Source organism: Aulonocara stuartgranti (genome assembly GCF_965226115.1).
Source record: "Aulonocara stuartgranti genome assembly, chromosome: 3".
NCBI lineage: Eukaryota > Metazoa > Chordata > Actinopteri > Cichliformes > Cichlidae > Aulonocara > Aulonocara stuartgranti.
Window position 1 is genome coordinate 1,108,733 of NC_138941.1, and position 14,488 is coordinate 1,123,220.

General features: G+C 42.9%; 1 protein-coding gene across 1 annotated transcript in view; it reads left to right on the plus strand.

Annotated features, from left to right (window-relative positions):
- LOC309702163 (uncharacterized protein) overlaps positions 1 to 14,488 on the plus strand; it is an 854,297-nt gene that overhangs the window by 325,644 nt on the left and 514,165 nt on the right. Inside the window, exons 10-14 of the mRNA XM_082526612.1 lie at positions 864 to 942; positions 1,104 to 1,290; positions 1,419 to 3,219; positions 6,072 to 6,245; positions 12,475 to 12,654. Coding sequence (XP_082382738.1) covers positions 864 to 942; positions 1,104 to 1,290; positions 1,419 to 3,219; positions 6,072 to 6,245; positions 12,475 to 12,654 — 2,421 coding nt within the window. The remainder of the gene's footprint in view (positions 1 to 863; positions 943 to 1,103; positions 1,291 to 1,418; positions 3,220 to 6,071; positions 6,246 to 12,474; positions 12,655 to 14,488) is intronic.

Below are 14,488 nucleotides of genomic sequence, written 5' to 3' on the forward strand. Positions count from 1 at the left end.
CTTGGTCATTTGCTGTTTGAGGACAGTGATGCTCATATCTGTGGGGAAAGTGTGACCTGAGTGGGTTCATGTTTGTCTTTAAAGAACAGAGCTGCTCTGATTCTCTTTGTGTCTGATCTGTTAAACAGTCTGAGAGGTCACACAGAGACCCAGCAGCTAAAGCCTGGATCATACTGGCTGCTGTTACTCCATCAGGACAACACTGAACCACAGTGGTGTGGATGTAGTGGATAAATCCCACCATACTGATGCTCAGAGTTAACCACAGGGAACAAAACCAGATGTTACCTTCAGATTGTGACCTTTGGAGTGGATGATGCAGATTTCAATAGAGAATAAATGTTGTTGTTTTTCAGCTGTGAAGAAAGAATCTAATTTTCTGAACTGAAGAATTTATGATGCTGGAAACAACATGGAGACTATAACACAACATTTCCACTGTGTTCATAGAATGAATGTAAAACTGTCAGACATTCATTAAATATGCAAAATGTCTACAGAAGCATCAGAGGGTCAGACGTGAAGCACTCAGTGATTTTGATCAAATGACTCATCAGTTATTGATCTGTACTACACTGATCTACCACGTTAGTAAAGCTGGTGTTCTGGTGGTGGAGGGAGACTCGGATCATGTTCTGGTTTTGGAGCAGTGATCTGCTGATGGTTCAGTTTGATGAGCTTCTTCAAAATCATCCCTGACATCACCACTGAAAGGACGTCCATGAAAACAGACTGAAAATTACTGATATGTTCACAATCTGAGAGTTTAAAACTTGACAGACTTGATTCAGATGAAGTTATTTGAGCAGAAACTCCTGGATCTTTATCCTGTGTTGATCTAATCCTTCATGGTTCCTCCACAGAGTGGACCAGCAGAGCTCAGAGGTTCCCAGTGGTCAGTCTGCCCAGCAGCATCAAACACAGCTGGACTCCATATTTATGGTCTGTACATGTACAACAACTACTGTTACATCTGTTCTGTTCACAGTCATCTCCATGCTGCTCTTTGTAGACCAGTGGATCGTCAGTGTGTCCAACATGGATCTGATGTTTGGCTCCATGATTTCAGTCTGATTGGCTCATTCATAAATATTCTGTTCCAGCTGCTGGAGGACAACATCATCACTTTTGTGAAGAACGAGCTGAAGAAGATCCAGAAGGTTCTGAGTCCAGATTACCCAGAATGCTTAGAGAGTCAGAGGAGCAGCAGCAGAGAGGCATTTGTGAAGATCACAGTGGACTTCCTGAGGAGAATGAAGCAGGAGGAGCTGGCTGACCGTCTGCAGAGACGTAAGAGGATTTATCTAAAGATTTAAGCTGCTGGATAAATGAACATTTTCCAGAGATGGAAGATGGAGCAACATGTTTTAAAGATGAGTTCTTTTTGGAATTGAGTGTTTATTTTTCTTCTCTATCAGAGCTTCAAGCTGCAGTTTGTCACCGTAACCTTAAATCCACCCTGAAGAAGAAGTTCCAGTGTGTGTTTGAGGGCATCGCTAAAGCAGGAAACCCAACCCTCCTGAATCAGATCTACACAGAGCTCTACATCACAGAGGGAGGGACTGCAGAGGTCAATGATGAACATGAGGTCAGACAGATTGAAACAGCATCCAGGAAACCAGACAGACCAGAAACAACCATCAGACAAGAAGACATCTTTAAAGCCTCACCTGGAAGAGATGAACCAATCAGAACAGTGCTGACAAAGGGAGTGGCTGGCATTGGGAAAACAGTCTTAACACAGAAACACAGCCTGGACTGGGCTGAAGACAAAGCCAACCAGGACATCCAGTTCATATTTCCATTCACTTTCAGAGAGCTGAATGTGCTGAAAGAGGAAAAGTTCAGCTTGGTGGGACTTGTTCATCACTTCTTTACTGAAACCAAAGAAGCAGGAATCTGCAGCTTTGAAGACTTCCAGGTTGTGTTCATCTTTGATGGTCTGGATGAGTGTCGACTTCCTCTGGACTTCCACAAAACTACAATCCTAACTGACCCTAGAAAGTCCACCTCAGTGGATGTGCTGCTGATAAACCTCATCAGGGGGAAACTGCTTCCCTCGGCTCACCTCTGGATAACCACACGACCTGCAGCAGCCAATCAGATCCCTCCTAACTGTGTCGGCATGGTGACAGAGGTCAGAGGGTTCACTGACCCACAGAAGGAGGAGTACTTCAGGAAGAGATCCAGAGATGAGGAGCAGGCCAGCAGGATCATCTCCCACATCAAGACATCACGAAGCCTCCACATCATGTGCCACATCCCAGTCTTCTGCTGGATCACTGCTACAGTTCTGGAGGATGTGCTGGAAACCAGAGAGGGAGGACAGCTGCCCAACACCCTGACTGAGATGTACATCCACTTCCTGGTGGTTCAGGCCAAAGTGAAGAAGGTCAAGTATGATGGAGGAGCTGAGACAGATCCACACTGGAGTCCAGAGAGCAGGAAGATGATGGAGTCTCTGGGAAAACTGGCTTTTGATCAGCTGCAGAAAGGAAACCTGATCTTCTATGAATCAGACCTGACAGAGTGTGGCATCGATATCAGAGCAGCCTCAGTGTACTCAGGAGTGTTCACACAGATCTTTAAAGAGGAGAGAGGACTGTACCAGGACAAGGTGTTCTGCTTCATCCATCTGAGTGTTCAGGAGTTTCTGGCTGCTCTTCATGTCCATCTGACCTTCATCAACTCTGGACTCAATCTGCTGGAACAACAACAAACAACCTCTACATGGTCTAAACTATTTAACAAACTAAAACTTCAATCTCTCCACCAGAGTGCTGTGAACAAGGCCTTACAGAGTCCAAATGGACACCTGGACTTGTTCCTCCGCTTCCTCCTGGGTCTTTCACTGCAGACCAATCAGACTCTCCTACGAGGTCTGCTGACACAGACAGGAAGTAGCTCACAGACCAATCAGGAAACAGTCCAGTACATCAAGGAGAAGCTCAGTGAGAATCTGTCTGCAGAGAAAAGCATCAATCTGATCCACTGTCTGAATGAACTGAATGATTGTTCTCTAGTGGAGGAGATCCAACAGTCCCTGAGATCAGGAAGTCTCTCCACAGATAAACTGTCTCCTGCTCAGTGGTCAGCTCTGGTCTTCATCTTACTGTCATCAGAAGAAGATCTGGATGTGTTTGACCTGCAGAAATACTCTGCTTCAGAGGAGGCTCTTCTGAGGCTGCTGCCAGTGGTCAAAGCCTCCAACAAAGCTCTGTGAGTACATTTGTACTCATGTCTTTACTTTTAACATCCAACTGTGTCAGTAATTTATTTCACCAGGTTTTCTGTCTTTGTATGAATTTGTAAAGTTTTGGGATTTCTCCAATACAACTGTGACCTCTTTGATGCCTCCAGAACTCGAGACGCTGGATTCACCATAAACTCTGATCATCACTGCTGCTGTTATGTTATCAGTCTGTGTTTAAACACTTAGGCTGCATGTGCCTGATGTTGTGATACTTTATATTCACATGCATGCTCCTAGATACATTTCTACTGCAGGTCTATTTTAGTCACAAATGTTGGTGAAACACTTGCTTTTACATGCATGGTGGGTCCTGCATTAAAGAAAGCATTTGAATTACTCAGTGAATCCTGGCAGCCAGAGAAACATCCTTAGTTCCACTTTAAACTAAACTCTGCTTCGGTCTTCCACAGTGTGTTTGTTGTTTCTTTGTTGTTGTTGGCCTGCTCTCTCCTCTCACTCCAATCTGGTTGCAGCAGATGTTTGTCCCTCCCTGAACCTGCAGACTTGGGTGCAGCACCTCAGTTCATCTTCAGTCTGAAACCAGCTGTTGTAGCTATATCCCCTCAAGCACACCTTCCCTGGTCATCTCTGCTGTGGTTGCTATAAAATTTAATCTTGATTTTAAAAAAAAAGAACAAAAAACCTCAAGTCAGACTTGATGCCATTTGTTGGCAGCATGGTGCCTGTTTGTCTTTGATGATAAACTGCAGCACAGTCTAAAGCAAACCTTCTAACTTTATTGACTTTATGCATGTATATATTCTTCCTGTTCACCTTGGACACACAGCAGCTCTCTGTTTGTTGTGATTGGATCTAGAACAGCCAACATATCCTAATCTAGATGATTTCTAAGGTGGTATCTGGGAGGAAAAGTTAAAATCAGCTTGGATGGCCTGTACTGTATGATGGCCTTGGTTGCACCACATTGATGGCCATGCAGGGTGGTTCACTACTTGGGCAAGAAGACCGAGGAGTGAGCCACACTTGGTCAAAGCTTGGTCATTCAAGCTCACTGTTTTCCCCTTGTTGGTTGATGATAGTATTTTTTTTTTTTGACTTATAGTCATCATTGTCTCCAAATTAACTCACACACTGCTGACTGCTGTAGCTTACCTGGCTGAGCAGGTGACCCATGCACTGAAGGTTAGAGTCGTGACTCCAGGGCCTGGTTTGAGTCTGCCCATGACCATTTCCTGTGTGTTATTCTCCTCACTTCTCCCTCCCTTCCTGTCTTCTTTGTCCTATACAGTGAAGACAAAAGGCCTCAAGTTCTGAAAACTCTTCCCCTTCATCATCTTCCAAATCATCTCTCTCATCTAACATCACCAGTATTCTCTGACTAGAGAATCTTTTCACAATCTTGAATGATAAGGATCCAAGTGGGTAAAGTTATTTATTTGTTGTGTTCCTATTTGCAGCTGGGATAGATTAATAAAAACTATCGGCTGCCCAAATTACATCCAGTTTAGAAGACAAACATTGAGTGAAGTGTTTGTTTCATCATCCTTCACAACTCATCAACCAGGTGTCACAAACTTCAGCAGAACAGTACAAAGCATGTCATACTGGATGGCTGCAACAACCAGAGTTTTACCTACCTTTGGTATTTCTTGACAGTATGAGCGTAATATTTACTGAACAGAGTCGTCTTCTGTAATGTTTTCAGATTCAGATTCAGAACACTGTATTTATTTTCAAGGGGCAATTAGGATACTGACCTTGCCAACCGTACATACAATACACAAACATCACATTGGGGAGACGGGTCAGGCTAGGTAGCTGGCCGGTCAGCCGCTAGAGCAGCGACCCGGAACCGAACAGCAGAAAATGCACAACATCAGGAAAGATGAGGAGAAAAAAGAACTCCTCCCAGACTGAGCTCCAACAGGGAGATCAGTTTGAGAAAAGACAAAAAAAATGACCTTAGCGCAGAACACATGAAAACTCTTAATGCGCCATAGAAGCACATGACAAGCAACAGGGATGGGTAAAAGGTGAGAGACAGCCGGTGTAGACAGCGCACCCGGGCCTGCAGCATTTGCGCTGGTCCCCTCGACCCACCGTCTGCACCGGGAGGGGATAAGCATGCTTAGGATGGGAAGGAACAGTCTAAACACCGTCTGTTATCAGGGTGAGATTTGTTATGTTCAGCTCCAGCCTTGAGACCACAACTGGCACCGGTATGTTAGCCGCATGAATTGATGGTGGCTTTCTTTGGTGTGAACAACTGCATGTCAATTTCACAGCTGATCTAACAGTCCGTCACTCGTCTCTCAATCTCCCGTTGGAGAGCCACGAGCTTCTCCGAGAGGTTATCGGTTTTGCGCTCAAAGAACAAAGTCTGAGAACTCACGACCACCATGAGCTTCTTCAAGATCTTATCCGTTCTGCGTTCAATGAGCCCATTTTGAGAACTCACGACCCGTCTCATTGTTTCAGTCACAGCGGGCAGCCTTGTGGGGGTTTGAACAGCTGGTTCCGCTTTCTTTAATCGTCAATAAGCCAGGGCCAAGCCAGCTCAGATCAGCAAGAACCCTTTGCTGCTGTGAATGTCCGTGCTGCTATATTTCAGGATCAGGCTCTAAATGTACAAATGGATCTGAGAAGATTTCCAATCATGTTTCTACTAGATTTACAGTTTGTTTTCATGTCTTCTGACTCAGATGGTGGAGCAGGTGGAGCTTGCAAGGAGTAAGTGCTGCTATAGAAGAAGAGTTGTGTTTTAATGAAGCTATTTAGTTAACCAATAATTGTATTGCATGCTGGCATTAAAAATGTTTCATTTTACTGATTTAATTGTTTGTTTGTTTTCTTCCAGACTGAGTGGCTGTAACCTCTCAGAGAGAAGCTGTGATGCTCTGTCCTCAGTTCTCAACTCCCAGTCCTCTAGTCTGAAAGAGCTGGACCTGAGTAACAATGACCTGCGGGATTCAGGGGTGAAACTTCTGTCTGCTGCACTGCAGAGTCCACATTGTACACTGGAAACTCTCAGGTCAGGATCCAAACATATCATTAAATGATATTATTGTATAAACAACCAAGCTTTATAGAATTGGCAGGTGAACTTTTCTTTATCTTTGGATTGCTTAGGAGATTCTTAATTACTGTCTGAACATTTTTTTACAGTCACATATTTTGTTTTAATGGTCAAACAGAATTATAGTTCAGTTCAATGAGCAGGTAGCTGTGAGATTCATAATAATGAGGTATATTTGTATTAAAGATGACTAAACTTGAACAGTAGCTGTGAGTTACTTTGTTTACTCATGTGTGCTGATGTTGTGAGTAATTTAAAGCTGAAGTAAACTTGTAATGAGTTTAATAGAGTTTCTAAAGTAAGTGTACTTGGAGATATTTATGTGTTTACTAAAGTCCAGGAGCAGGAGGCTGTGTGTAGCATAGAGGAACCCAGACCTCAGCTTTGTCTCCTGGTTTCTGTTGCTGCTGTTACAGTTTCCCCTCATTCAAATTCAAATTCAAATTCAAATTTTATTTGTCACGTACACAGTCATACACAGTACGATATGTAGTGAAATGCTTGGACAACTGCTCGTGACCTAAAGAAAACAAAAAAGGAAAAGGCTATGAATAAGATAGGAAATAAATATGAAAAATTAAAAAGGGTAAATTTAACTAGGAAGGAATAAAATATAAATTAAGGTTAAAAATGAAATAACTGTACAACACAAATTAGAATGAAGGGTAAATTTAACTGGGAAGAATAAGATAAAGATAAATATATAAATTAAAGTTGAAAATAAAATAACTGTACAACAAAATACACAATATAGAACTATATAAGAATGTATGAAGAAATCTAAATCTAAATAAATATATACACAATAACAGCAGCTGTACAAGTATTAACCGGAAATGAAGAATATAGTGACCAGTGTTGTGCAAAACCAAAGTCCAGAAAGTCCAGTGTGTGTGTAAGAACCATATGTGTGGGTCAGTACTGTGTGGTGGTGTGATTGAGAGACCGTATCGCCTGCGGGAAGAAGCTCCTCCTCAGTCTCTCTGTGTTGGTCTTCAGGGAGCGGAATCGCTTTCCTGACCTCAGCAGAGAGAACAGTCTGTTGTTGGGATGGCTGAGGTCCTTCACGATCTTCCTGGCCTTGGTCCAGCACCGCCTGCTGTAGATTGAGTGCAGGTCAGGGAGCTCGGAGCGGATGGTGCGCTCAGCTGACCGCACAACCCTCTGTAGAGCTCGTCTGTCCTGCATGGTGCTGTTCCCGAACCAGGTTAAGATGTTTCCCGCCAGGATGCTCTCTATGGTGCACGAGTAAAAGTTCCTGAGCACCTTGGAGGGCAGTTGGAAGTCTCTCAAGCGTCTGAGGTGGTAGAGACGCTGTCGGGCCTTTTTCACCACGGTGTTGATGTGACAGGACCATGACAGGTCCTGCGTGATGTGAACTCCGAGGTATTTGAAGCTGTCCACTCTCTCCACTGGGCACTCGTTGATGACGGGGGTCTGGTAGTTCCTCTCCTGCTTAGTGCTGAAGTCCACTATCAGCTCCTTTGTCTTACTGACGTTTAGAAGGAGGTTGTTCCTCTGGCACCAGTTCTCCAGATTCCTAATCTCCTTCAGGTAGGCCGTCTCGTTGTTATCAGAGATCAAGCCCACCACAACGGTGTCGTCAGCAAACTTGATGATGGTGGTGGAGCTGGTAGTGGCCACGCAGTCATATGTGTACAAAGAGTACAGCAGGGGGCTCAGAACACACCCCTGGGGGGCTCCAGTGCTGAGAGTGGTGGAGGCTGAGACATGTCCGCCCATCCTTACTGCCTGTGGTCTGCCAGTTAGGAAGTTGGAGATCCACTGACACATAGATGAGCTGAGTCCCAGATGCTCCAGCTTGGTGGTGAGTGTGGAGGGAATTATGGTGTTAAATGCAGAGCTGTAGTCTATGAAGAGCATTTTAACATAATTCCCCCTTCTAGTGTCCAAGTGAGTGAGTGATGTGTGGAGGAGATGAGAGATGGCATCGTCTGTGGAACGATTTGGACGGTAAGCGAACTGTAGTGGGTCCAGTGTGTCTGGTAGTGAAGAAATGATGAAGTCTCTGACCAGGCGTTCAAAGCACTTCATCACTACTGAGGTGAGGGCTACAGGGCGATAGTCATTGAGAGAAGCAGGGTGGGGTTTCTTCGGGACAGGAACAATGATGGACTCTTTGAAGCATGTGGGGATCACCGACTGAGATAAAGAGATGTTGAATATCTCATCGTTCCTTCAACAGTCTCCTCACTGTAACAAATCAAAGTGTTACTGTATAGATTCACGTCTGAATGTTGCCATGTGCTATTAAAACTGAAAGCGATGTTTCATACACCCACGTGGTTCAGTCACACAGTAACTGATGGTAAATAATGTTTGTGTTGAGCACATCGTACAGGTCAGCTGCTCCACACAGATCTCAGGTTTACATGCTGGAACAGTTTGTGATCATGAAGGATAAACCTCACTTCCTCTTTGTTTCATACAGATGTGACATGAACAATAACACATTCATGAAATCCTTTTAGGAACACAAACACTATTGTAGCTGGAGAATATATTTGAATGTAGGATAATGTAGGGGATCATAAACAACAGTAAGAACTAACCACCACCTCACCATTTGGGTTGGTAGCTGCATGTTGACGGACAAAGTGTGGACTTTATACAAGTTTTTAAGTTGTGTTGATCGGCCACGTAAAACCAGAGTTATGATAAAATATCTGCAATGTTTGGTTTTCTTCCTGAATACTATCGTTTTTTATAACAACGATAGTATTCAGTATTTATTGCAACAAACTTTGTTGTTTGCAAAACTCAGTTACTTTTTTGAAGAAGTAACTATATAATTAATTGCCCAACATTGGTCATTATATCCTGTATTTTGCAGACAGAGTTACAGACTCTCTCCCAGACCACAGACTCATAATACAAGTCAGAGCTTTATAAAAATAGAAAAAATAAAGTTGTGTTTTCAAAATTGGAGTTCAAGTTATTTTTACTTCATATAGTGTTAACATGCTACAGGTCATGAACAAGGTTGTTTTTAATTTTCATTGTAAGTGGGCTAAAGCAGTTAATTAAAAGTAGTCTAACATAAATGTAAATGCCGTAATTTGATTACTTTAATAAACCATGTAACTTGGATGGATAAGATGCTGGCGTGACCACAGTGCACACGTCTGCTGTTGCTCACAGAGGTCCAAGGGACGCTCAGGGAGTTTGTGTGTTCGCTCAGACACATGAAACATTAGAGGGAACATTGGCGGTGACTGGCAGGGAAAAGGGGAATGATAAGACTTACTGTAAATATAATTATGTATGTATGTATGTATTGAAAAAGGAACAACTAAAATGTTCCAGCTGAAAAAATGAAATCAGTTTCAGTTTATGAGCTCTGTTTGTTTTCTTTACAATTCCAACCTTTTATTTTGAAATGAGCTGCTCGTTCCTGTTTAGAGTTGATGAGCTGATGTGGGTGAGAGGACTCAGGCAGCCTGACAGAGTTGATGTCCAGGTCTTCCCTGCTTGTCCTGATATACATAAACATGAGTATCCTTGCAGGTCAGATCTCATCAGTCACACCTGTTAGTGCAGCTCTCCTCTAGATTGTACTGCTTGTTAAACTAGGATGATTTTAGGAGCCTGGACCGCAGATCTAAGGGAAGATATGACTTGGAAAGACTAAACCAACCTATTAGAGGTGTTCGCACTAACATAGATAAATACTCAGATTTACACCTTTAGTGTCTCACAAAGGGTTGAAAAGTGAATGTGCACAGAGAGGTTGGTGGTGAGACGGGCACTTCCAGCACTGTAGATGTGATCCAGCTCAGTGTTCATGGAAATAATCCGGAGAGCAGGATTCCTTGATGAATGTCACATCTTCTTAAAGTTATAATCCACAGGGAAAACTGTGAAACTGTTGATCTGATATCTAGTCAACCAATCAGGTGTTTACATGCCCTTCACTGATCTCCAGCCCCACCTTATTATCAGTTTCTCTCTCTTTTACATCTGAATTATCTTCACTTCACATTTCAGTCAGTTCAGATTTCATTAGCACGTTCACTTTAGCATAATCCATTTTAATCCAAACACCTTTCTCTTTAAACTCTGTTTGTCAGTCACAGTATATCCAGTACAATCCTCTTTTTCACTGCGTCACACACATTCAGAGATCAGAGTGTCCTGTGTGTGCTCTCATTCACTCACACTCACTCTCATATGGCTGAAGTCTGTTTGTACACAGGCTGTCAGCTGGCCTGAGTTAGGCCTGTCTCTAAAATCATTATTTTATTACTTTTATTCTGATTCATCAAAGCCAAACTCAAACATATTTATATTTACTGATTATGTTCTCATCAGTAATTAACAGTCAGTACATTCAGATATGAATCATAATTCAGTGTTTAACATATTATCACAGATGGACTGCACAGGAGATCTCCTTTATGAAGAAACTGTGAAAGTTTGTCCAACAGTGGGAAACATTTCAGAGAACATCTCAGAGAATATCTGTGAAGCAGAAACTAAACATAATAATAGAAGAAAAGCCAAATAATGATCCAAATCCTGCTCTGAGACTATCAGACAGTAAAGGCTTCCAAAGACTGCTCACCTCTCAGACTTACTTAAAGATGCTGGTGCTGTCCACAGATCAGCTGACCTGCTGGGTCTCCATGATCAGCTTTGTTTCTTGGAGATAAAGGCTGAAGCCTTTAGAGCTTCAGTTCTCCAGAGCAGCAGGATGTCTGAGGTCCGCAGAAACACAAAAACACAGCAGCTAAAAATAGTTGTTCAAAGAAAACGAGGTGGGAGCTGCTGATTCCTGAGCTTTGATACTGGATTAGCTTCAGTAGTTATTCCCATCACTGCTGTAGGAGCTACATTTAGTCACAGCTGACTGTCTTCTTTGAACAATCACAATGACTACTGTTCTAAAAAACAAGCACACAAAGAACCAATGAGAGTGTAGAACAGGATAAAGAGCTCCTGTGATGGTGGCAAAGAAATGAGCAGCAGACGGCCGTCTACATGTTGTAGTGGTTTACAGTCACCAGGGGGCGCCGTCACGGCCACGCAGTCAGTGGGCTGCTCTGCTTGTGCTGTTGTTGGTGAAGCTGATGTGAAAGCGAATGTTAAAACAATGAAAAGTGTCCACTGCAGCCTCCATCTGAGCTTGTCATGTTCTTCTTCTTTGATCCTTCGTGTTTGTGCTGAACACTGCTGTCGCTCTCTTCCCTGTTCCCGCCCACTTTCTAACCAATCAGCATTGGAGCGTGCACAGCGTCGTCCACACTGAGCTTTGTTGTGAGCGCATGGACTCGTCTGCAGAACATTTGTATGGGCTCAAAATGTGGTCATAAATATTTTGTACTTGTAAATCAGGATTTGTATGTGTAAAAAGAATTTGTGTGTGCGTGAAAAAGATTTGTGTGTGCGTGAAAAAAAACTTTGTATGTGTAAAAAAGATTTGTGTGTGCGTGAAAAAAATTTGTGTGTGTGTGTAAAAAAAGATTTGTGTGTGGACTTAGCCAAAAAAAATCCCTGCAAGTTACAAGTACGAATTTTGACCCTATTTTTCTTCCTTTCATCTGATTGGTCAATGTCATGTCAATCAGAAATGTAACTATCCAATCAGAGAACAGATGGGTTTGGCTGTCGGAGGGGCACTTTTTTGACCTGACGTTCCCGTCACAAGTGTCTTCTAAGTGAAGCTACCAGGTTCAGGTCCAGCTCTGTTTATCTGGAGCTGCAGTAAATGATCCGTCCTCACAAAGCAACACAGACACCAGATATGCAAACACAGCATCATACAACACAACCAAGAGATCCAAAGAATTATCTCTGCATTTCTGTGGCTGATGCTGCTGGAACGAAGCTGTTTGAAACCTTGTTGTTCTGCACTTTGGGACCTGAAGAGGAACCTGAACCTCTGTGCAGAGGGTTCAACTCTGAGGATTCCTGTTCAGTTTTTTTTATTTCACACGGCAAAACTTGACAACTTTATGATAAATGTACGACTTCAATGTGAAAAATTCATTTTTTTCTCTTGTTTGTTTGAAGCTGCTTCCTGTTGGCTTCAGCTGTTTGGAGTTTCCATTTTCTAAACTTCTACATTCTGAACCTTCTTCAGCTCTGAACAGATGATGAAACACTGAATGATTTCAAGCTCACACTTTGTCTAATAAACTTACATCTTTCATTCTTTATACAGATTGTGGGGCTGTGGTTTGTCAAAGATCAGCTGTGATTATCTGGCAGCAGCTCTGAAGTCCAACCCCTCGTATCCCAGAGTGCTGGACCTGAGTGGAACCTACAACAACCTGCAGGATTCAGGAGTGAAGCAGCTGTGTGTTCTTCTGGAGAATCCACGATGTCGATTTGAAACTCTGAGGTTAGTCACATGTTTTAGTTGTGCTGAGATGAATATGATGTGAAAGTTGTGCTGACACTGTGGATCAGTAGGCCCACACACCTCTATACAGGAAGTCTGGTTCTACTCTTTGTAGAACTTCTGATCCCTGATCCTCTGAGTCTGACTCAGTAGATAATGCAGAGTTCTGAGCTGATGTGGGTAAGAGGACTCAGGCAGCCTGACAGAGTTGATGTCCAGGCCCTGTTTCAGGAAGCCGGTTTAGAAAACTCAGAGTGAAAAACGATACGCAGGGTTGAGTAACCCCGAACTGTCCAACTCGGAATATTCGGTTTCAGAAAGGCTGATAACAATTAGTTCAGTCAACGCGGAGTTGCTTTAACCCCAAGTGAAGCGCGCGGACGAGGATACATAAAGCCCTGATAAGCGGAGCACAGATTAAGCGAGTCACCATGGAGACGGAGGGAAAGAAGGCGCGGTCAATGTATTTCACAGCGCTTGAGGCCGAAATCCTGATGGCAGCATATGCCGATAACATGCAAATTCCGCGGAAAAAAGTAACACAGCCACAGCTGCAAAAGAAAGGGAGCATGCATGGCAAAACATAGCCGACAGAGTCAATGCGTGAGTGTTAATTTAAACATTGATCTAGGGATTTCCACCCATTTAACACGTTATTTTATCATATGTTATTTTATTTGTTATTTTATACATTTTATTTTGTGATGTGATGTGAGCGCAGGTGCAACCCAACAGGCCCCAAACGTGCCTGGCAGCAAGTAAAAATGAAATATAAAAATATAGTCCAAACAGGTAAGGTGTAATTGTATTATGAGCCATAGTGCTTGGTCTGTTTGTCCCATGTAAATCAATTGCAGTTAGAGGCTACATTAATTTTCTTTCTGTAAGCACTTATTGAAATTATCTGAGCACATTACAAGTACATATTTGCTTACTCTGTATGCTCAAATGTGGCCCGTTACAGCCAACAGAAAAAAAGCGGAGGCCCGAAAAACAGGTGGGGGTCCTCCACCACCACCACTCACAGAGGCTGAGCAGTTGCCCTCAGCCAAAACAGTGGGCGCCCTGTGGCCGAAGGCATCTCTGCGGGGACATCCTCTGAGTCAATAACCCCGCAAGACACAAGTGCCTACATAGGGGGTAAATTCAAAATAATACATGATGTGCATACATCCTTTCTTCACAGTCACCTTTGCAGTGCTACTCATTCATTTGATAAACTCTTTACCATAATGGATTATTTTGTAGTGAAGTTATTTTCCGACTGATTTTGCCTTCCCTCAGTCTTGGTTGTCTTTGAGAGCATAATGACAATGAAGTGTAAGGTGATTGGTATGTTTGTTAATTGCCATTTGGTCCCTTGTAAGTTATAAGTGACCTGTATAAATCTCATATTCTATCAGTTGATGGTGGTGGTGTACTGCATCTGGTGCAGCCTCCTGTTGAGCCAGACCAACATGCAGTTGTGAGTAATACTCCACAGATTATATGAGTTTACAGTAGAACAGCAATGTTGTCTATTTCTTTACTACAGGAAAATAATGAAGAAACATTGACAGCTGTTACAGAGGAGGAAGCAACAGAGACACTTTATGAGGTTTACATCTTTTAATACTTTGCGTACAGGAAACACAGGCGACCAATAAAGCCAGTTGAACAAAAAATCTGTTTATTCGTCTTTCAACATGTTGAGGTGATGGGTCAAAAGAAATGATTGTGACATATGGTGTCTCTGACTGCGCTTCCATCTTGTATGTCCGTGGGAGGGTCAGGATGTTCATGGTTTGGATCACTGGCTGATGTTTGGTTCAGAAGGACAGTGTTCTCCTCTAAT